We start from the raw sequence: 25,334 nt of genomic DNA on the forward strand, positions 1-25,334 counted from the left end.
CTTGTGGGAAACGTGGCCATTGCTATGTTTTATTCTCCATGACAGACTTGGCCAACTTTGACAGTCAACGATCTCCTCAAACACTTCAGTCGTCGTGCGCTGTCATTTAAGATGAAGCAGGTTGGTTTACATGGGTGTGCGATCACTCACGTGGCAGGTTGCCAGCCAGCGGTTGGGTTTCACACTTACGGTGCACATGCTCCAATAACTGCTTCAGAGGAACATTTTACAAAGAACAAGATCCTGATGAGTGTTGATCCAGCCCATCTGGGGGAGGGTTCATCGATGCAGGATGGACTCAATATTATACCTCTTGAATAAAGAGAAAAATCTCATGGTGTAAAACATCACAAGAACATCTTCAGGAATCGGAGTGTACTCAACGTTTATTCTTTTATAAACAAAAACAACATTCCGGCATACTGTGCGAATCAATATATATACTACAGTATATACAATGTATGTACAAAGTATAGAAAAGTGTTAATCAAAAACATCAAAAACAAATCATCGCAAACAGCTGCATGGAAACGCGGTGATTAAAGCATTAATATAAACTTCACCTAAATGTTGGCATTAGGAGTCTTGTTTTCATGAGGGCTAGATGTTGAATACTGTAGCAACATTTTGAAAACTGCTTTTATTTCTGTCAAGATTTCAGAGCTCCACTGAATCACTCAGCTCTCAGTAATCCCTGACAAACATACCGGTGAGACAACCTCTTAATTAACACATCATATAAACCTTTGAAATCAAACCCATTTTCTCACGAATTGATACTTAAGGAAAGTTCAAAAGTTTGTCCTTCTGCAGATTTTAAATTGTTGCAATCCTGAGACTTGTGTTGGATTTGAAAAAATAATTGGATTCCAGAAGTAAGGGCAAAGCACAGACATCTCACTGTTTTCCATCTCGTGTCATTTGGCCTTGTAATCATGGCATTGTGCCACTGGTACCCCAGCACACCCAGCTTATCACCGATCCTGACGCTCTGTTGGCTGTATGAATGTAAATACAGGCCTCACTTCAGCAAAGAGATCCACTGGTAGACATGCCGACATGATAAAGACTTCAGTTTGCTTGATTTGTTGTTATAGCAGCCAGCGCCAAACATTATTATATAAAAAATAATTTTCAAGTACAAGAGGGACTTCTTTCCAAAGTAACGCCTAAGTGTCATCACAGTATAATTCATCCAGGCTCTGAACTGATGCGTGTCGGCCGCAGCTCGTGCGTTACGGGTGCAGGGTGCGCGTGAGCGTGCTCGTGCGTCCACGTTCGGTCCTTCAGGGCTGCATCAGCGTGAACGTGGCCACGGTGCTGGTGGCCGGACGGGGCCGGGGCATGCAGCGCATGGAGCCCGTGGTCACGATGCACTGCAGCGGCCACAGGACGATCACCACCAGCAGCACCATGACGACGACGAAGAGCACCAGCTTCTTCCAGTCGGTGAGTCTCTCCAGGAGGCCCGGGCGAGTCCGCGTCTGGACCGGCACCGCCGCCCCCGCCTGCCCGCTGGCCCCGATGTCCACGCAGATGCAGAAGGCGGGCGTGCCGGTCTCCAGCGGCCGCTTGTAGCACAGCTTCTCCCCCTCCAGCCAGACGGCCTCCTCCCTCCGCAGGTGGCTGGGGAGGCGACACAGCACCTCCTGGCTGGTGGTGAGCGCGGGCGGGCCGTTCTTGGGCACGGGCGTGAGCCGGCGGCAGAACGGGCAGGAGATCTTGGTCTCCTGCGGCTCCATGGAGATGAGCAGGAGGCGAGACAGACACTCGAGGCAGAAAGTGTGGGTGCAGTCCAGCTGCTTGGGCGTTTTGAAGACGTTGTCGTAGGTGGTAAAGCAGATGGAGCACTGGAGCTCCGGGCCCCTCTCCACGTCCGCCTCTGCAGGAGCAACCTGGGTGTGCCACACCGCCGGGTCCATCTCGGGGGTACGTCCTCCGATTTACTCCTCGCTTACCTCTGATTGGCTAAAATCAGGGAAATAATGGATTAGGATAAAACTAGACTGCCAAAGTCTGATAAATTCTAAATATTATCTATATGACGATAATGATAATAGCAATTGTATGAATGCAGGCCAGTCATGGTCTATTGGTTAGAGAACTGGTCTTGTGACCGGAGGGTCATGGGTTCGATTCCCAGACCTGAGGCCATGACTGAGGTGCCCCTGAGCAAGGCACCTAACCCTCAATTGCTCACTTGTATAAAAATGAGATAAAAATGTAAGTTGCTCTGGATAAGGGCATCTGCCAAATGCCGTAAATGTAAATGCAAGTATTTAATGAAAACAAAATGTTCTGTAGATGCCACAGGGGGTGTTGTTTGAGGTTAATGGTCCTATATGCTGGATTTATGGCCCTATGTACGTACACTGCACTGAAAAAACACTGTTGTGGATCTGACTAGCTGAGAGACCATAGCAACAGTACACGGAACATGTGTGTGCATAAGGTTAAGGTTATTACAGGGACCTACTTGTCACTAGTCACTTTTCATTCATTGCAGAACATATAGTACCCACATGTAGCGTTCTGGTAAAGATAGGACTGTTCCTGTCACTCGACAACTGATAATGTCTCCGAAAAAGCTTCAAAGCTACTGGTAGGTTTTCTGTGTTCTCTTGTGTCATCAGTATCACATTGCGGCGGATTATGCCGACTCACTGCCACCTTGGTCATCATGCTTTGAGGAGTATGGATGCTCTTCCTGAAGGACAGCATGGTACACACACACACACACACACACACCTACGCACACACAGCTTTGCTATCCATATGTTTGCGGTGTGGTTAGTGGGAGTGCCCTTCAAAAGTCTTTTCACCATACAAACGCTCTCAACATTACCGCTTCACTGATCTTGACATGCTGCTCCTGCTATGATGGATGATGGACCATAAAAGTAATGCGTGTTGTTGAAAACAACGTGTGGCCCTACTGTGATACAAATATCACTATAGCACTGGCATGAACACACAGTATAGCAAAAATATTGTGAAACAGTGAAGAGATTTGTCTTTTAAAAGCATTGTCAAAAAGATTTAGTTCTGTTGGATGATTTCAGACTGGAACCTCTGCTTCTATTTCCCCATGTTTTTTTAAAGTTGTTAAACCATTTCACATTTACATTGAGCACAGCTTGAGATCCTGTTTGTTTTGTGTGTATCTACATTTGCAGACCAAGGATTTGAAAGCGCTGTCAAAGGCTTTAGCTCAGCTTAATTCTATGAGACTGGAACCTCCTTCTTCCTGTCTAGTGTGAATGTGCAATCACATTTACATTGAGCACAGTTTGTAAGCCTGTGTGTATTTTGTGCATATGTACATTTGCAGATCAGGAATATGAGTTTGTCTTGGAGCAGATGGTCCATTCACATAGACCTAGAGTGAAGACCTGTGTGTGTGTGTGTGTGTGTGTGTGTGTGTGTGTGTGTGTGTGTGTGTGTGTGTGTGATGCCTCTCACTCTGTCTACCGTGCACAATGGTCCTGTTTGTTCTCGTTCTTATTACTCGCCCCTTGGCGTTCCTGGAGGACAGGCCAGTGCCCAGGCAGTCCGTGAGGTTTCCAGCCCAACGACAGACTGGGACCCACTAATAGCACCTGCAGTGCAAACCTCTCCCAGTCTCTCCCAGCACTTCACCTTGTCTCTCCCAGTCTCTCCCAGTCTCTCCCAGCACTTCACCTTGTCTCTCCCTCAGGAGCGGATAGGCAGGCCTCCTACGGTGTACATTAACCCAGTCACCTTCATCTCCTCCGAGATCGGTATCATTCTGATGGTAAAACAGTAAACTTGACCTGCTTTCTCTACTTCAAACATGTGCATGTTTCTGTAGTTATTCGGTAAATAACTGATTAATTCAAATGACCTGCTAAGGGTTCAAACATGGCCTGATTTTGTGTTGGTTTTAAATCCAAGGTGATGCGCATAATTAGACATTAATAAAAATGGAGCATAATTAATCCATTTCATCTTAATTGCCCTGATAGACCCATATTTCATTGTCAGAGGTGTGTAAGTTTGGTCTTCCAACTCAGAGTGGTCTGACATGTCAGACTAGTCTTACCACAAAGTCATGTCAACGTTTTTTGTTCAGGTTTTGTGCACTGGTCTTACCTTCTTTCCTTCCCACCCTTTCACACTTCTCTCTCAGCCGAAGAGGCATGTAACCACACACAGCTTCAGAGCCGCACGGGCTGCCCACACATCGCCCCGTTGTGTGTGACTCCTCCACCTCCTCCTCCTGTTCTTGGCCTCTTTCAGGATGCGGTCGCCCGTCTCCGGCCGGCGGTACTCCCACCTGTGAGGTGTCCTCCACGGGGAAGTCCGGCCGATGCGGTGGGGAGCGCGGGCGATGCGTTAGCGTGCACGCCGGGATCCTCTCACCTGTCTCACCTCCCTCGCTTCACAGCGCAGCCCGTGGATGTAACATGGACAGGCAGGAACAATAACGTAGCCTAGAGGGAGGGTTAAGGAGGGGGGAGGGAGAGGTGGGCGGGACATGGTCGAGGGGTGGATGGGGCGGGGGTGGTCTGGCTGGGGCAGGATGATGGACGGGAATTCTGGAGTGTAATAACTCTACCTTTTGCTTCTCCTTTTTCTCAACTCTGTCTGGACATACCTGCATGTTGAAATGTGCATCTGGACGTCATTTACCTGTCTTAAATGACAAAGCCACTACAGGCAGTTCAGTATGCAAATTCCATGGAGGAGATTATAACAATCACCTAAACAAACACCGATGGTCCAAATGAAGTTTGTATATTCAAAGTCCATGTACCAACATCTCAAATTTATACCCTTGAAGAAAATGAATGACTAACAAAGGATTCTTATAGTTCCCTGTGGTATAGCTTTCTATTAATAGTTCTCACTAACAGAACATAACATTCAGATTTAAGCTGGATGTGGCCATCACAGGTTATGGCTCCTTCAATGCACTTTCTACATTTGTTTACTCTTAATGTTTTACAATAGGCTGAGCTGGAAACATTAGGGACACCATCACAGACTGGTAGTGGCTGCTGCTGACGGTGTGAGTTACTGAGTAACTCGAGCACAAATACTAAAGTATCGTATTAGTCATTAACACTTATTGGAAAGAGAGGAGGAAGAGACCAGGGTCAAGGCAGACGACAGTCGCCCCTTCTTCTTATCTCTGAGGACCTCTGGAGCCACAGGTGAAGTCCAGCCATCAAACCATTTTACAGTGAGGGAGAGGAAGGACGTTAAGCTGCCTGACTTCAGTTAGTCAAATAAGGAAGTGAGATGGGGCATTTGCAAGAGGCAGTTGATAAGAGTGACTACAGCCGGTCTCTGCCCAACCTCCCCCCCTCTGAGCACCAGCCATGTGTCCTGCGTTCACGCGTTCATCCGTTAAAGCTGAATAAACCGGTTTGAGGTGTCAACAAAGCAAAAGAGGCAACTATCACAGGCCAAACTGGTTAATCCAATATAATCCAGTTTTTAGTCCCGTAACAACTCACTTACATCCAGTCCGGCTTTCCGCTTGTGCCCGTGATTCTCATTTTACAAGAATGTGAAGTATGCTTTGCCGATACCCCAACAAGTCACGCATGATCTCACACATGAATGTGTGCAGTTACCTGTAGCACTGATGTGTGTAAATTTATGTCTTTTTTAGACATAGAACTTTCCATGATGAATATTAATCTTACAAATTCCTGATCCCTGATGCAAAACAAAAGACCAATTTGGAGAGCACTGAAGACTAAAGACATATTTCCTCTTAAGTCTATGCATATTCTCCCTGCACTGTTCCCATAGTAAACAGAACATCTCTTCTCACAACACAGTCAGCTCTTTTAGGAGAAATATCTAGAATGTCTCTTTTCCAACTCTTTGGAATGTCTTCCGTCTCCCTGACCTCACTGGTTACTGAATAGCAACATCTGTTGTCTGATGTTGATGGATGGATGGACTGTACCAACTGCGCAGGGCACAGGGTGAGCGCCAGTGCAGGATATGGTGCCAAGTCAACACAGAGCCTGTGTGTACACATCTACTCTCACACTGGGCCGATTTAGAGACGTCAGTGGACCTGATACACACGTCGTTGGTATGTGGGATGAAACCTACACAGGCACACAGGCAGCAGCCCAGCCAGGAGCTGAACACAGGTCATCAGGGCCGTGAGGCAGAATTACTGAATAATTACTTTTGAACACTAAGCTCTATGAGAAATTAAGGTTATGATGACAGAATTCCTAGACTTAAATCTTAAAAGACACCACCAAAGTGATAATAATAATAAACTGACCCTGTCTTAACTACTGATGTGTGAAGAGAACACTGTTAGTATGTAACACTAACATTTTACTTTGCATTTTATTTTGTTGTCTCGATATTCTTTTCCATTCTACCTATTTCACTAACATTAACATGCATAACAGCTTTAGCAAGCTAGCTAGCAATCACAAACATTTAGATATCCACTGGCTGGGTTTATTGTTCTCATATTCTCTGTGCATGGCCAGGAGCCACATGTCTGTTTATTTACTGCCCTTTGCTTTTTCGGGAGTAAAGTAAATCATAATGTTTTGTTGTTGTTGGACGTTGGACATACAAAATGCAACAAAAGGTGCTATTTGTTTCGTCCCAGTTTGGTTCCAGTACTCCCAGCATATGTTCCAGTACTCCCAGCATATGTTCCAGTACTCCCAGCATATGTTCCAGTACTCCCAGCATATGCTTGTGGGGGACGCTTGTTTACTTTCATCCATTCCAATCTCAGGTGTGTTCTGAGTGATTTGAATAAGATGAAAAACAAGGCAGCCAATCAGAACAGAGTATTTATCTTATATCTGTCTTAAAGGCACAGAAACAGAAATGGCCTGTTGTAATATTTAATCTTAAAGGATAAATAGATGTTATGTTGAAACATGGGAGCAGGACATTCATCGGCTGTTCAAGTGCTTATATATATACGGTATATACACTACCAGGACACATCTGGTATGCTTAAATTTTTATATGAAGACAAATATAATATATAATTTGGGAAAGGTGTTATATATGAATTCATCCTCAGCACACACACACACACACACACACACACACACATACAATTTTAAATGTACCCTTAGCAAACAGTTTTATTTCAGAACTTTATTCTGAAATATATTTATTTTAGTTCCTCACTCCACACTCTCTGCATGTCTTCTTTCTGAGAATGTCTTTAGGACTGATGGAAAAGCATCACAGGTGAAAAGAAATATGTAAAATTAAATAATAAACAAACCCACACCATAGACTCTAAATGAGGAAAACTGTGTTTTAGGAAATTATCTGAACATCTCTCCTGGAACCAGGTTAAGGTAGGAGTCATATCTTTATGGAAGATAAGTTAAAGGAAAGGGTGCTGAAAATAATGGACTTTGTCCGAAGAGATCAGCCTTTGTGACACACGTGTATGTGACAATAAAGTCATTGGGTAAAGCATTTTGTAGAGACATTTGTTTACTACCAGTAACTAAATATATTGCCTAAGGAAGGAGAATTTTTTTCCTTCAGATTTTTTTTTTGCATGTGTCACAACCCAACTTGATGTGTCTTTCCAACAGTATTCTGGGAAGTTATATGCTCATAAATCAGTTTTTGTCCTAACAGAATTACTGTTATAAAATGTATTTTATATAAACTCACATGGGATGCAAACAAGCAATGTTAAAACACCAATGGCAGTAGCAGCAATAAATTACAATTATTGTTTTATAATTTACAAGCAAATCATTAAAACACAAGAATACAATTAATGTATTATGATTGGATAATTTCTTAATCCAAATATCATGAAAAGCAGAAAACTTCAGTTCAGACCTGTGTCAGAGAGTAAATTTTATATTTTATGGTCTGTTTCTGATAAACTATTTTAATGGACAAATATTGCCATTGTCCATTATTATATGTCATTTAAAGTTAAACGTTTCCTACTCTACTAATATTGATTTATCCAATTTATTTATTCTGTAATTTCTAACGAAAATATGAAATATAAACATGGTGCTAGTACTGCAAAGGGAGCAATTCAAAAGCCATTGCTATCACTGATGGACTGCAGGAGACTTCACATAATACTACCATACTAAATTGTATGCGAAAACATTACACATTGTAAAGGCTATACATAATTGAAATCATCATTTGGTCCCCAAATTACATGATTTGCTCATCTACTAACAATACTTATGTAGTGTAATATGTACTATGCAGTTTTGCATGCAGCCATAGATACAGTGATCTGTGTTTCTGTCCTGGCTCCATCTTAGTATTGCTCATTAATCATTACCTGCACCTGTTTCACATTTATAGACTCATTAAATTCAGTTTAAGTACCCACTTAATGGCCAAGTGTGTGAAGTTTATGAGCTGAGGTTTTATTTTTCATACAGTTTTGACTTTGTAAACTGTAGATAACTCCATGAACAGGCCCTTTCGCACAAGTGTCCTGCCTCCGAAACATAATAGAAGAGTAAAATTGAAGATTCTGGTGAGAGAATTGCCTGAGAAAAATACAGACACATGATGATATCTCACGATCACACTGACAAGAGGAAACAAATGTTTTTTGTGTAGCAAAAAAAAGGGCAGTACTATAATATAAAACAAGCAATACAACAAATGTATTTATGAAGCAAATATTATAATGAAAATCTGGCTTGTCTAGACATCTGAAAATGTTTCTGATCTGTGTCTGTGTGTCCAAAGTGCTGCTAACAGAAACACTTCACCTCAGCACAAATGTATAACCAAACACCGCCTGGTGATGTTGACTTTCTAAGTACAAATGCAAAAATACATTTAAAAATCTATATAGTTTTAAAATACAAATTAAATTCATTTGTAATTTCATCCATCTCTTATGACTATTATACTTGAAATGCCAGTGGACACTACTGAGCACCTTCAAAATATCCCTTAATTCTATTAATTTATTAGTACAAATTTCAGAATATTATACATTACTCTCATTTTAGGAAACAGCAGTGTTTATCTGTCTTATATAGCCTTAGAAGAATGAACCTTGGTAAAAAAATAAAATAAAAAACAGCATTCATTCAGAACAATGTAATTTAACAATAAAAGAACAGTTGGGATGGAGTTTTGCTATTAAAGTGAGATCACGACGCATTTGTTCCCTGTACATGTGAGGAAGGTCACCAGCGTGCATGCAGCTCACAGCTACAGAGGAAGTTCAGTGGCCATGCACTGAATCACAGGGCCCTCTGCTGGTTTCTGGTCAGCGAGCCACTGGGTTTAGACACTGACATATTGCATTGTACACTTGTTATATTTCTATAGCCTAAGTAAACATTTCTGTTCATCAGATTTGTGTCTTCATAAATTAATTAACTAATTGTTCCAAGTAAAAATAATTTACTTTCAAACTGTATTATTTGAGGCTTCATTTAGTTTTGTCTGTCAATATCAAGCCCTTTACTGACCTGTTTCTATACAGGCCATTTAAATTCACTTTATTTGCGATCTAAATGGATGCATGTAGTTTTAATATAAGTTTTAATGTATGTGTATTTGTTTTTTTAATAACCCACCCAGTGGGTGTGGGACAGCTGGAGATGTACAGGGCGGTGCTGTCTCTACCTGCCATGTCTGCCGGGCTCCAGAGGGGGGCGCTAATGCTTTGTGACAAGGTGGCAACAAAGCGGTGACAAGTTACGCACCCAGTGTAGTGTCAAAAAATGTAGCATAATTTCTTTGAACATTTTCTGTCCCATTTCAGAGTTCAGAGTGTAACTACATGCTGCCCATTACCAGATAATAGCCTTGGTCAACACAACATGTCAATTATGTGACAAAAATATCAGCAATCAAAAAAAAACATAAGAGGTCAGGTAAAGGTTGAAGTGCAAGATAATATGTCTTTCTCCATAGGTTTCTTTAATGTACTTTGTATGTTTATATAAAATGTCATGCTGGGATCGTTCAGATAGTTCAGACATAATAACTGAAATAATAATTAAGCTGTATACACTTTTTTTCAGTGAACAGAATATTGTGTTGAATTACTCTCTAAGTGTGAATATGTACAACACACTGTCACTACGCATCATACACAACAGTTTACATGAACTGCCGCTGTGCATGAATGAGGCCTTGGTGAAACCTGATATGCTTTATAACGACTAACCTCGGCGTTAAATTAAGGGGCATGTTTTACAATGGGGGTAATTCCAATGTAATATACGACGGATGCCCTCACCGTCAGAGTCAGAATAATTTATGTATTACCAGTTCATGGGAACAAGATAGCAATCGTGTCTGTCAGCAACGGCGCAGTCAAAGGCCGTTTTCCTCCCGTTTGTTGAAGCGGCCTCTTCACGGCACCAACCTTCTGACGGCCAGGAACTAATACTCAGTGTCGTTATTAACTATATTAGACTAATTGCTTGTGTAACTGGACCTTTTACGCGCAAGAAACTAACTGCGGTGTGATCGCGGATGCGCTTGGCGGAGTGTCGCGGCGCGAGGAGCCGGGCATGCGCGCGCGCCTCTGTTCGCCTGCGCGAGCGCCTCTGTTCGCCTGCGCCCGCGCCTCTGCTCGCCTGCGCTCCGCTGCTCGGAGTCACGGAGCCCCTGTTGCCATGGTGCATAGAAAACTGATGCAACGAGGCTCGCGGCTGGAGCAGCCTCGTGCGTTGACCTCCTTGGAGACACGCGCACTGCGACCTTCTGCAGGCCTCGCATGACATGTTCATCCTTTGTACGCTCAGAGACACTAATAGGCGCGACAATGAAAGATCGGGTCTGCCGGACTGTGGACGCCCCGGCAAATAGAGTCTAGTTCACGACGAGACTTCGGTCTGTGTTCAGGTCACTTGTGGTTTTAACATGTTGGATGTTTATGTTTGAGTTTTGGAAACATGAAATGCTAACAGAAATATATCAAGGTAACCCTGAGGTGATTAATAAACACTGAGTTGCATTAAACTGAGTGTTTGTGTATTGCACTAAATACAGAGAGAGTTATGTTGTATATCTGTACATAGCAGAGTTGTGCTGTGCTGGTAATGGCCATCTGTTCTGTTGTGCTCATGCAGATGGGATTCGTTAAATCAGTCCACTAATAATCACCCTCTAAATGAACCTCTAGACGAGGGAGGTCTTTGGGGAAACAAGCTGTCTCAGGGCAATCTGTGTGGGCTTAAGGCAATCTGTGGTGGCTTGGGTTATCAGGAGGAAGGTTAACGTTTTACACCTCCTTATCATGTATAGGCCACTCGTAACAGTCCCAACCTGACTAGCAAGCACCTAGGTCTTGAGAAGGGCAAGTTCATCACTACCGCAAGGGTCGTTCAGAGGATGACCAGAAAGAGGAAAAGAGATTAAAAGGACTCAGCAGTGACCGTAGCACAAGCGCCCCCCCCCCCACCCCCCCTTTTGCATGTTTTTTTTTTCGTTTTCACTTCAGCCAGAGAGTGACTGAGGCCGCAGACAGACACAGATAACCCTTGTCTCCGCACGGCCCTCTCTCCAACCAGCCCATGCAAATATATTTGAATGGAAAAATGAAAATGAGAACTTTCGTTCTTCAGAACCTCCAGCTGGTTTTCTGAGCGAGCCTTTAACTACACACGCGCGTGTGTGTGTGCTCACCTCAGCATGTACCTGCGTCACAGTGTGATGGGTTTGCAGGTCATTTCACGCTGATACGTATTCTTAATGTTCTATCAGTTGTCAGTTCTTAATGTTTTTACACCTGAACATTAGGATGAGTGAACATTTTATTACTTTTGTGAGCATTTTCCCTTCTAGTTTGCAGTGTCACTGTAAGCTATGCTTTGTAATAGGCCAAAAGGTGTCACCCCTTTTACTAAAGGATCACACAGTGACACACTTTAGTTTGGATGTGATGCAAATATGAAACATGCCAGTGTGGAGACTGATGTAGCAGGAAGCATCACATGCACAAGGCCTGGACCCTATTTGAATCTCACCAAATGAGAGAGAAGCACACCTGATTTCTCTGGTTGATTTACCTGGTGCTTTTGGGGAGTCTGTCACCTGCTATCTGCCTTTAGGTTGTTTTGTCTGTGATGTTTTTTTTTCTTTTTAGAGGTAAACAGTGAACACTCCACCTTTGCATTGCTAATTGTTAGTTGCAAATAGCTTTGTACAGTATATCTGAAGCATACCAATATGTAGTTAAAAGGGTAATTGAGCAGTTTTTGCAACACTTACTAATTGGTGTAGTCGTACTTTGAAAAAAAAAAAAAAAGGATATTGGATATTATGCACCCTTCAAGGATTTTGATGAGTGGTTATTTGATATTAATTACACAACAGGCTTGGAGACTTGACTACTTCTGAAGAGACAAATCCTGTTTATGAAACTAATGATAGAGTTATAGAGTGGAGTCTACTAGAGCACCTCTCTGTAGCCTTTGAAGTGTGTGTGTGTGTGTGTGTGTGTGTGTGTGTGTGTGTGTGTGTGTGTGTGTGTGTGTGTGCGTGCGTGCGTGCGTGCGTGTGTGTGTGTGCGTGCATGTGTGTGTGTGTGCGCGCGTGAGAGAGAGAGAGACAGAGTGGGAGAGAGACAGAGAGCGAGAGCATATTTGTGTGTCTGTGGTCTGTGCATGTGTACATAAGCGTATTGCTGTGTATTTTTGCAGCACTTTTTCTATGCCTTAGGAAAACCATTCCGTCTCGCCCCCAAGATGAATAGATCCTAAGCTCGGTGCACTCGGCAGCTGCATCCTTTGAACACACAAAGGCGAAAAAAGACCCTAAATCTGCTGGCCTCTTTCATCTGTTCATGTGATACCTGTCTTGCTCACCTCACTCTATTGTGAGCAGATCTATTGCCCAGAGGTGTTCAGTTGTAGCATGTCTCCTGGCCCTTTCGAATTGTTTTATTATATGAGCATGTGCTTCAAAAAGCGTGAAAAAAAGAAACCTCACAGCAATGGCAGGCTAAAAAAAAAGATGCAAACCTTTGGAAAAAGTGTGGCACAGGAAGCTTGGGACCTTGTCTGAAATCTCTTAAATATACAGTCATATCATAAAGGCCTTTTTTAGTCTGATTAAGTGTAACTAGAGTGTCTAAGTCTTTGTTCTGTCCTTAAATGTTTTAAGTAATGACCTCACTCATAGGGGAGAAGGCTTTCAAGGCTAAAAATAGTTCCACCGGTGAAATAATACAAGTGAGGGGGCACGGATGATAACCTAGACGGGGCACCCTGCATTGGCCTGACAGTCTCCCACTCAGCAAGGGCAATTAGGAATTCTTCAGGGCAGGATTCCTTGGCCGTGTGCAGGCAGGGGCCCAGTACTGTACCAGGCAAAGGTTTCCACCAAGCTATTCTTGCAAAACCCCCATAGATAACGCCAGTGCATTCTTCAAACCACCCATCCCAGACGGCCAAAATCTTTTCCACTCCATCTTGACTTGACTCGCACATGTAGTAAGACGTCTTGCTGAGATGGAAAAGTCGGTGTGTTTAGAAAGCAGTTATCAATAGTCTGTGGCAGTGTCGAGGAAAAATGGTGAGATGAGGCCATGCTTGCTTGAATGCCTGGACCAAGATGGCTGAATCCTTCTAGATCTGTTCTTTTTAATGTGGTTGAAGTTCCGTTGTGGAGGGCCTGGTGTGTAGTGGACTAATACAGTGATCTGTCACCTAAGGTAAGTCCTATGTCTACGATTGATTTTTTAAAAAGTTATTTCTATCTTGTCATATTGCATCAGATCTGTTTGGTTTTGGTGTTGTTGCTGTGGACCCTCGTCGTGGAGATCTATTTAATCATCATCTTGCAGTGATATCATCTTCATGGTGATATTTGTAGCATTTATAACCACGGCATCTATTGCTTTCAGACTTTTTAAGACGGTGGCAATTTCTACAGGTTTGTTTTGTTGTTCTGTGCACCAGCTAATCAGTAATTGATGGCCCAGTGAACCCATCACAACTCACGGGCCTGGTGTATGCTGGGCCAGGTGTATGCTGGGCCTGGTGTCCTGTGCTTCCGTAAATCCCAGGCTTGTATATTCTGTGCCATGTACACTGGGGTCTGAATTTCACATTGGCTTCTGGCTTCAGGGCCTCTTTATTGAAGGGTCATCCAATGTGTTGTGTTTGTACAGCCATTAAAACTCAGCCAGTGCCGTTTTATTAAGTCTGTTCGGCGTGTTAATGAATAGCTTGCTCATAGAGCATGTGCCTTCGGTGCATTGTCGTGTGTCAAGATTGGTGTTTTGGATTGTTTTTGGACGATTTAAACATGAAATCAGGAATATTAGCTTAGGGCTAAATGAGTCGAATGAAATGTTCTGTGTTTAGTCGCATACCATATGATATTTGAGATATTTATGACGTTTGCTACTTTGCTTATAATTATGTCTGCCGTAATTATAATTTTTTTTCTTTTTTTTTATCTTACACTCAGTCATTTCAGATGATAGTTTATCCACATTTGTGTTTGGCTGTGGAGGAAGCAGGTAGGCAGAAAGCAGAGTAAAAGTCCCATGAGATGGAGTCTTCCTGGCATCAGAGTCCATACACTATAAGGACTGGTGCTTGGCGAGGTTCTGTATTTCATGTGGGGAAGTATTACATGTTTAATGCTCCCCCATTTCCTGTGAAGTGTCCAGTCTCAGATAATACCTGTTTGTGTCTCTGCTTCTGTAAATCATTTTTAATTGGCATTCTCACATCTCCACTTCTGTGGGTACATAAAACGTGGCTTCTAGATACAAACCCAGAACACTAGCAACCACCACTAGTGGATGCAAATAAATTTCTCCTAAAATTATTACTCCTCTTCTAGGATAATTTAAATAGCGTATTAATTATTTATATTTTTATTATTTGTATAAATACATTTATATATCGTTTTTCATTCTTAGAGTCTATACCAAGGTGTCAGAAGATGATGTGCAACTGATTGACACAGAACTGGTCTGTTCACAGTGTAAATGTATTATTTGTCAAATGAAGGGTAGTGGTCAGCAGTAGCAGAACTAGGACTGGCTAACAGCTGCAATCTAATGCTGGGCGCTTTTGAGAATCCAAATGTTCAGTGTTCAGGTGTTCATTGTCAATTTGGCAATATGTCACCCAGAACAAAACACCTCTGCCCCCCGAGAGCCCCCCTCCTCACCCCCCGCTTTTTGAGAACTTAGTCTTGATTAAGGCTATTTGTAATTTCAAAACCTCCCTTAATTAATTGAGTGCCAGTCAAAATTTGACTGGTGCTATCTGTGATATACTGAACAGCAAAAATTCAAGTGTTCAATTAGCACCCAGTGGTGGATCTAATTAGATTTTTCATAGCTTGTTTGTGTCCTGCTAGCATTAAACAAACACTCCAGATATTGATTCACTGGGCTTTTCTCTGTGACATACTGTTTTGTAGCTATAATAGTTTGGCTTCAGTAGGTTTTAAAGATGCATATGTGATCTTCAAGAATGAAAGGAAAATCATTTGTGAATATCCAGCAGCCACCTGTGCCTGACAGTTCCTGATGAATCATTATTTTAGTGATCTCATTACTCCATTGTGTACTCCATTATTCCTGTATTGGTCAAATGCAGTGCTCTGCAGTATTGCAGGTATAAATAAGGATCAAATCTTCATGTCATCTATTTGTGGAGTGTCTGATGAAAGTGTCAAAAACAGGTATCAGTGTTTTATTTATTGTTTGATAACATACGGTCGGTCTCATTTTGGCATTGTTCTAAGAATAATATTGGACGGTAATCCAATTTAGCGTTTTTTATTTTTATTTTTTTTTACAAATATCTTTGCATTTCTTAGAGGATTCTGTGTTCAGATTATGATAACTCGTCCTTTCAGTGCCAAACACGGCCTGGCACGCAGAGGGACCTGTTCATGGCTCTGGCTCCCTGTGATCTGAGCTCCCCATGGACCAATTGCATCACATGCATCTTGCATCATTAGCCCGACTCGCTGCTGCTCCTTCGTCTGTGCCCCTCATGTTCTCATGGTCTGATCAGAAGAAAAATCACACTGTGTTATTGCAAAGCTCATTGTATGCATGTGGCTTTCTGAATAATGAGATTAAACACAAATTACATTTTATGTGCAGGATAGCAAGCTATAATACAAAAAGCTTAACACTGTAGAATTGTACATTGTGTCATTATGTAGCATAAAGATTTTATAAAATTGTTGTTTTTGCCGAGATGACCAACCTGATGATGTCACAATGCCTTTGTTGTGTCATAAAGGGAGCAGGTGTGCTAATGCACTGCTAGATTATGCTGTGTCCTGAAAAGCACACATTTCTTGACAATAGCATATATGCTCTGAAACCCAGCCACGCAGACGTGGCATTTAGCAGAGAACAATGTGAGGAGAGACCGGTGGGTCAACACTCATTCCTGTTTACCAAATAACCTCTATAGCCACTCATTCTCTTTCAGCATTTTAGTATGACATGAAATAGAGGCCACACAGGTGTGTTTGGTGGTCTGAAGCATCAGACTAAGGATGGTTTTGTTTTACAATACACTACATTGGATCAATAATATTTAATGGATTGTCTTTGAATGCAAATACAATCACTGCTATATCTGTTATGACTAATGTTGGTCATTCACAAAGGCCTGGGCCGATTCATTTATTTACTTATTTGTTTGGAAATTGTAATCTGAAAAAGGACTGGTGTTTTACAGAAATAATCACAAGGGACAGTTCGGGTACAAATGTTTGAGGAAATGATTGTGCATATAGATTATTCTGGGGTACATTTATTTTAAGGATTTTATGTTGCACACAAAAAAAATGGAAATTTAACACTGCTGCAAATATTCAACATGGGAAGGTCAGCTTTGATGTCATCTATAATAGCCACTGGAAGCAGCAAGCTTATGGGAGAATGTTTCTGGAATATTTGTTAGATATTTCAACCTCATTTTTCTGTTTTCCCCTGTCCTCTGAGTGCAAGCTTATCTGGATGTCCCCTTATTAAAACACCTCCTGTGGTATATACACAAAAGTGTTTTTTTACAGTTATATAAAAATACTGCATTACCTTCAGAAAGTTAATGCACTATTATATATCTTATACAGGGGTGGAAAGTAACTAATTACATTTACTCACATTACTGTAATTGAATACTTTTTATGAGTAATTTGTAATTTTCTGAGTAGTTTTTGAAATATGTAATTTTTGCTTTTACTTGAGTACATTTTGACCCAAGTAGTTTTACTTCGCTACATTTGAACGCCCTCACATTACTGAGTAAAAAAATATTGATGGTGAAAAATTAAATGCGAGCAGAAATTTAAACTTCTGAGTCCCAGAACTGAAGGCCAATTGCGTGGCCTTGCCTTGTGCGCGCCCTTTCCATTGTCTCATAATCAGGTCATAATGTTGTGCACTTTTTTTCCAAAAGGATGAGATTGTTCTATCTTTAAATCTTCTATCTATCAGGTTCTGTGGGATCATGTGGACATTTTATTGTGAAAAGTGGAATCCTGTGGGCACTGTATTTTGAATAGTTGGATCCTGTGAGCGTTTTAAATAGTGGAATCCTGTGCGCATTTTGTTTTATTTTGAGATGTGGGATCCTGTGGGCATTTTATTGTGAATAGTGGGATCCGGTGGGCACTGTATTTTGAATAGTTGGATCCTGTGAGCACTTACTTTTAAATTGTGTGATCCTATGAGCATTTTTTAATTTTTGATGTGGGATCCTAAGCATTTTATTGTGAGTATCCTGTTGTGGAATGTCTGACACCACGGGTGTATGGCCCTCCTCTGTTTGTAAATTATGGTAATTTACTGCTGCTATCTCTATGTCTCACACACACACACGCACACACACACACAGAAATGCACACACATGCACAACACACACAAACGCACACACACCTACACACACATACACACTCACAACGTCTTCCTACATGCTACATGCATTGCACAACCTTGTTCTACGCTTACTGAATACACGTTTTGTAATCTAGAGATTACTCTTGTTCATGACAGGTCATGTCCCAGTTCGGTAGAGTGCCTATGTCAAAAGATACAAGGCATTTGCTTAGTTATTTAACTAGACATATTTCTGAATTCTGACCTTTTAAAACGAGCTATTTCCTGTGATGAGGTTACTTAGACCGAGACTTATGTGTGTTACGTTTTAGCACTTGCAAGCACTGCGATTCTGGGCCTCTTCAGCTCTGATGAGCAGTGTTCAACATCTACGTTGGTTATACAAGGTTTTGTATTCTCGTGAGGTGACTTTAGATCAGTCACTTTATAAAATGCATTGTTGTGTGACTTAACTGTACGTGCTATGACTGCAACAAAAAAGGATAATATATTTCATGTGAATGAAGACCTGTGTCATTTGTTAGCTAACCTGTTGTGCAGAAAGAGGTTCCAGTAATTGCTACGTCTGACTCTCTCTCCTATGGCAACCGCGTTCCATGTGGACTTTTGGGTAGGCTTACAGCCACCTACACACGCACACATACAACACACACGCACACACAGACACACGCAACCCTGACGGTCTCTAGGGGCCAATTACCAGATGATAGTGGTAGATGGCAAGTCGGAGCAGGGCTGTGGTTACCAGCGTGTTTGTGTGGCAGGAGAACCATGGTCTCCAGTGACTTCTGTACAGGCACGGAGCATCCTTTCATGACAAAGGCAGGGTAAAGTAATTAAACACAAAAATTAAGCTTAGCATTTATTATTTAACAAGAGCATTAGAGAGATTGGATGTCAAATCTTTTTACACTATTAGCAGTACATTGATTAGAGATAATTGGGAGAATCTTATGACGTAAACAGGTAATACACACTTAAATCTTCAACAGATTTTACAAACCACATTTTTACACAGGCGAGATTGAAAGAAGATAAAATAGGCAATTTTATCCTACCCTGAGCCTTCTTATTGATTCCACCTGTACTAAGTCATTTCCTGCAGGGACAATGTAAACCTCTGTAATTACGAAGGAGACCCCTTATTCAAGAGTCAAAAGCTAACCAGGTACAATGAAAGACTCGGATAGGTTGAAACAGATGTGAGTGGATGTGCATTAAAATCTCAAATCAGCATCATTTTATTCGAAGACAACTTTAGTGAGTCATCATGGTTTGCCTTATCATGCAGTTCAAAGAGGTCTTGCTGTAGGAAACGTGTGGTGTATCATATCTGTGTTCACCACCGTGATTCTCTGCACCCATTCAGGACACATCCATGTCCACACACGCAGGAGTAGGACGTAGATCTGCTCTAGACTAGGGGAGTTCATGCTTGGTTGGAGATCATGCTTGGTTGAAGGAGACCACATTATTATTCTAGAGAATCATTCTTAGAATTTTGTAGAAGCACATTGTTGAGAATTGATCCACAGTCTATATAAAACCTTATCCCATAAATCATTTGGTTTCCAGTGGAGATAGGACAGAGCATTGTGTACCAGTTTGTGTATGTGGGATTTAGGCATTAAATACCAGAAAAAGCCAAGAAAAAGTGCATTTACATTCTTTACACTCTTTGACCTGCGATATGCCACCTTAAGGGGGAGGGGCAAAGTGAATCTGTCTGCTTCCAAGAGGTCATACGTAAAGTTCTGCCTGCTAGCATTACTCGCTGCGGCTGCAGTGTTCTTGGTCAGCATCTCGGTTCTCGCCCGGAGGGCCTGAGCTGCTGGAAAGATGGCAGGCTGGTGATGAAAGCCCCCTCCACCGTGCTTGCGTGACAGGTGAGGCCGATGCCTATCTCTACCCAAATGAGCTCTGGTTGTGCTCTGCCGCTTTCGCTCTGAGACCTCATTTGGAATGCAAATGAACGAATGCTAAACAAAGTGCACCTTTCACAAGGGCCAGTTTCCCGGCCTCCCTCAGGGGCGGGAGTAGCGCGGGGGGTTGGGGCGCTTCCACTCCCGGACGGCTGGGGAGAAGAACTTCGCTGAGGCCTCCAGCTAATGGAAACGGCCCTTTGTCCATGCCTCACATGAACGTTTCCCTGCTCCAGTAATCAGGATGCACCGTATGTGAGTCCTCGAGAGCTTCCCAAGAGTGAAACAGTAACTAGAAGCCACATCGACTAGGCCCCTAACCCCCCCGCCCCCCTGCATAAATTTGACACACTTCATTTATAAATCTATGATCGATTATAGGTGTTCATTCCTTGTCACTGACACATGCTCATTTGGGGAGTATAAATAAGAAAAAGTTTCCTGGAAAGCTCAGAGGAGATGTTGAGCCACACATGAGCCTAAAAGTGATATAAACATTTGTGAGAGTGAGAGGCGGAGCTCATCTGGGGTTAAAAGGATTCATCAAAATCATAAGCAACTATCACTCTTTTGTCAGGTCCTTTGGGAATAAGCAAAGTCTACTTAATGTGTAACTATAAACATATTGAGAGACAGCATACCGTAATTAACCTTAACATCCTTCTTCACATACTAGGGGAATTTAATGTGATTCAGTCTGTTTCCACAACAAAAATGAACTTATCAGTGGTCTATTGTAAAGTATTAGCACGTAGAATACTGCTTGCTGTCGAATACTTAATTAAATACGCCATCTTTGCTACGTGCGCTAGTTTTGTTTGGCTTCACTGTGCATTTATTGCTATGGTAATGTTATCCTTGATTATACCAGTTAGCACACTGCATATTGGTCAAAGGGGCTGTAGCTCAGATCAGTGTGGAGAGATTAAACAGCCAGAGGTGAGGTAGGCCATTGTGTCCTACACCTTAGAGTATCAGGTAGTCATGGGAAAAACCTCAGCCCTTTGTCCTGGCCTGATGCTCATACACATTGTGTGATGGCTGAGAGGACACCTAGCCATTAACGTCCCGAACAACATCATTAAATACTCAGTCAGGAAACGGTGCGACTGGCAAAGCCACTGCCTGGATATGCAGCGACAAAAGACCTTTGAAGAGCAGCAGTCCAATATGACCACACCCGCTGGGCACAAAGGTGCCGGCTGAGTTGTGCTGCTCTCTGCTAGGAAGCAGCCTGCGGCGGCCCTGCTATGGCCCTGCTGTTGTTGGAGCCTTTCTCCTGTTTGGGGCTTCACAATGGTTTGTCCCTGGTCGTCAGGGCTAGCATTTCTTTCCCATGTTCACCTGTTGTGATGCCATTCTTATGACACCTTTGATACACCAGAATGGTATGAATTCTTATCTACGTTGCTTAAACTACTGTTGCTTAAACTACTTATAGCACGCCCTCCGAGTGTTACCCTGGCCTGGGTAGCCTGCAGCAGACAGTGGTCAGAGGTCATGCCCCCTGACCCCTCGTCCACTCACAGTAGCATGAGTAGGCTGTCTTCCTAGGTTGTCTTTTTTTAAACCCTTTTTGCAGACTACATACAGTTTGCCTGCCATCAGTCCTACGGTTGGGTGCTTAGAGCAGTTGGGTGTGGGAATGCCTACAGGAAAGGGGGCGAAGGCCAGGTGTTCAGTGTCCCTGCCTCAAATAAGCAGAACAGATACAGGCCAGAGTCCATATCCGTTTACAAGGGTTCTTCATTCAGTCCTACTGTCTATACGGCATGAGGTGTGTGTTTCAGCTCATGTGCGGTGGTCTCGGTGGACCACGGAGGGCAGTCTCTGAGTCCCTCCGCAGCGACACACAAAGCTAAAGCTGACATCATAAACATTTGTGAAGCACCTTGGGCGGGGGCAGGTGGAGGGTGTCCTCCGGGGCGGGACCGTCCTATCAGGGAATGAGGGACACACCTGCAAGTGCTAGAGGCTAAGGAGATTGGCTGCAGCATGAAAATTACACCTGTGGGGGTGGGGGGGGGGGGGCCTGCTACATGTAAACCAAGTCCTTTACAAATTCTGTCTCTCTCCTCCAAGAGCTTAAACAGGTCGCATCGCCTCAAGCAACCGGCACTGACTTCGCAGAGACAAAGGCTTACCCCAATGATGTTTACCTTGTGCTAGTTGTGCGGCTCCTGGTTGGGAACCCAGCACGCTGAGATGATATCCTCTCTGAAAACCAGGCATTCGGCGGCAAACAGGGCGTCGATCAACAAGAGAATAAGGCAAGTCTCCGAGGCAGCGTAACTGACTTACAATGATGTCTCTCGTATCTGGTGTCTAGCAAGTGGACCACTCTAAGGAAGAACAGGGTAAATTTTCATTTGAACTAAGTCGTTTTCTTCTTCTTGCCATGTTGAGGTCTCCTTTTCCTTGTTAGGTTTTCTGCGGCTATACTCAATTCTGGCTGTTTCCTTTTGAATGGCTTCCTGTGCAGTATATTCAGAGTTTTTGTTCGTATTTTGAACGTGAAAAAGTTAGAAGAAGCGACAGAAGTATTGTTAACTTTTTAACGGTGAACTTTTTCAGCGTGAATAGGGATATATCATAATCTGTATCAGATTCCAATCTATTTAAATGGAAAGAAAAAGAGAACACAATAGACGCAAACACTCATTCCTTGACTGGATAGACCAGTTTGGGCAGGTAGAGGCAAACGGCCAGACTTGTCAAAGGGGATAAAGAAAGGGGGTTAGGCGCCTGCTCCTCTACCTCTGATAACTCAGAATCACAGCCGGATGTCCGTAAAACATGGTAACTTATCGTTACTCATTAATGATTATGTAAAAGGTTCAATGATTTACGTGAGAGACTTGAAAAAGATGGGCACATCATGTGAGCAAATATTTAAAATCTTATTTCTTTTAACTTTTCCACTGACGAACCAAAGAGTTGGGAATTGCATTTTTGGTAATTTTTAGACTTTAAGCTGTGGATTTGTTTGTGAGAGCAACCTGTTGAGTCTGAGCATCGGAGCTTTGGGGTTTGTTCTAGCTTTCCTGCCGAGACCCTAATGGCTGAGAGTTAGACCTGCCCTTACGTGTCTCTTTGGCGTATTTTAGAAGAAACTAGACGATGAATTCTGGTTTTGCTTGCTTTTTAATACCATGGACACGAGTTGCGATATTTAATGGAGGTTGAACTTGGAGTGTTTATAAGATTTTTTCTTGATATGAATGTTATAGCCATTACCACAGCATTTCACAACCCCTTGATTGGGTTTTAAAACCTACTGCCTGATGTCACTGAATTTGTTTCATGATTAATCTGAGGAAAGCTACTGTTTTGTGAGAGGTGGTCTGCAGCAGAGAGAAAATGTCGGCCAGCCAGCACAATGGATGCACAGTGAGGTGGAGGCTTTTGATTGGTGGGAGGAGGAAACGAGTCTGTTTCATTCCCTCATCTGAATGACTCATTTGTCACAGTGTTATATAGTAGTCAAAACATTATCAGAATCACACTCATCAGCAGTAGAATATCGCTGCGTAACACAAGCCCCTGCTGGAAGCAGTTAAAGTTAAAGTTAAAGGCAGTTTAGATTAAGTTTATTCTAGCGGTAGAGTAAAAAGAGAATGCAGTAGTGTTGGACAGCAGCTTGTGTGTGTGTGTGTGTGTGTGTGTGTGTGTGTGTGTGTGTGTGTGTGTGTGTGTGTGTGTGTGTGTGTGTGTGTGCATTTGCTCCTTCCTGAGGGCTAAGGGTGGAAGATGAGGTGTTAATTATTCTGCACAGGTCAGAGGTCAGAGAAGATCTGGGCCTGTTTGCATAAGGCCAGACATTTTAATCATTGTGATTAAGCAGGGCACAGCACTTCAACACCTGTTGTATTTCTGGAATACCTGTTCCTGACACAGGCTATTCAATCTAGAATTCATTATTCTAGATAACAATGTAAATGGTAAAATACTGGAACATATACTGAAATTCTGGAAAAAAAATTTTAAACATTTATTTTTAAGCAGGTTTCTTTTTAAACTACTTTATATTTACAGAGCAAATGTGCAAGATGTAATGCACTTTAAATGTATTTTTTCACCCAGCAGGTAACATGCAGGACATAATAAGACTTGTTCATTTAAAACAAGGATTAAGAAAATAACACCGATGTTTGACTCCTAACTGGGCTCTGTTGAAGATCTCTTGTGTATATCCCTTGTTTACCCTGTATGACCAACATTGCACGTTCAGTCAAACCGGATAACAGGTCTTGAAAAACAAGTTTATTTAATGCAAACAGATTTTATCAAAAAAAACTTTATGGCCAGTCCAAATAGAAAGTGAAAGGAGGCAGATGCTAAGAGATATTCAAACTAGAACATCAGTTATTGATACACTTTAACCATTAACAGACTAGGGAAAGAATGTCGGTGACTAGAATAGCCAGACACAAGGGCAGTTGGTCCAACACTGTGCCACCCTGATGCCCACAGAGCGACGACACAAAACAACACACCCATCTAAACCTGAAATGCACTTAGAGCTGACAGTGCGGGGCCCGCCTTGAACCGAAGGCTAGAGTTTCCTCTGCTTTGTCCTTTACACAGGCACAAACTATTGATTAAGGCTCAGCCTAGTTTAGCTTTCAGGTTGTTCATTTCACTATGGAGTCACACACCAGTGAGGAGGGCAGTTACCTGATCACGTCTCACAGCCATCAACCGTAGGCAGTGGAGAATATGGGTCGACCTGCGCTAACTCGGGTTAACTTGGGCTAAACCTAGAAGAGCCCAAAAGAACCAGAGGGAACAGAGAGGGACTGGCAACCGAGGTAGAATACATGACGCCCCGTCCGGGGTGACAAAAGTATGACTGCGTTTCATGAGTTCTGCTTCACTGTACTGTCTTTAATACCTAATTCTCACTTCATTTCTTCCTCCTTTCTTCCTCCTTTCTCCCTCTTTCTCCCTCATTTTCTTTCTCAGAAGGCCTGCTGCACTGGTTTCTAATGCTGATGATTAACTAAGTAGAGGAGAGGAGTAGATGAGTCTGGGAGCACAGGTCCGCTTGAGCTTTTCATTTCACGGGTCCTGACTGAGCTAGAGGAAGCCGGAGCTTCTCAGGCACTGGGTGGAAATTTGAGATTTTTTCATTCCCACCCCCCCCCTTCCACTCACTTTTTTGTCACATTCTTTACATGAGTTCCTTTCACAACGGTAAGGTTACAGGTACTCTCTGTCTCTCTCAGTCTCATGTACATGCTCACTCTCCTTTATTTACGTTGTCTTGGTACTTTCTCTTATTTACTCTCTCTCTCCCTTTCTCTATTTCTCTCTTTCCTCTTGTAATTTTCTTTAATTTTTCTGGTGCTTCTAAGGAAAAAAGATGTTTGAAGGCAGTTTTTTTTTCATTTTCTTTGTTTTCATTGTTTGAATTGTTTAAGGTTAGCTCAGAATTTCTCAATAATATTTAATGCTGAGCATAAATTCTAAATGGCATTTTTCACATACATTATATACCACCAGCTTTTGTTGTTGGGTCATAAACACTGTATGGCTGTAAAACTGAGACGTTATTCAGTAAACGAGAGGTGTGT

The 25,334-nt window shown here is 42.5% G+C and overlaps 1 protein-coding gene across 1 annotated transcript; it reads right to left on the minus strand.

Moving 5' to 3' along the window:
- Window positions 1-384: 384 nt before the first annotated feature.
- rnf223 (ring finger protein 223) lies at window positions 385-4,421 on the minus strand. Its single transcript, XM_077018364.1, has 2 exons — window positions 4,114-4,421; window positions 385-1,968 (listed from the first exon to the last, which is right to left on the minus strand). Exon 2 carries the CDS (start codon window positions 1,920-1,922, stop codon window positions 1,287-1,289), a length of 636 nt encoding a protein of 211 aa, XP_076874479.1. The 5' UTR covers window positions 1,923-1,968; window positions 4,114-4,421; the 3' UTR covers window positions 385-1,286.
- Window positions 4,422-25,334: the final 20,913 nt, after the last annotated feature.

This window comes from Brachyhypopomus gauderio, chromosome 10, assembly GCF_052324685.1.
Source record: "Brachyhypopomus gauderio isolate BG-103 chromosome 10, BGAUD_0.2, whole genome shotgun sequence".
Taxonomy (NCBI): domain Eukaryota; kingdom Metazoa; phylum Chordata; class Actinopteri; order Gymnotiformes; family Hypopomidae; genus Brachyhypopomus; species Brachyhypopomus gauderio.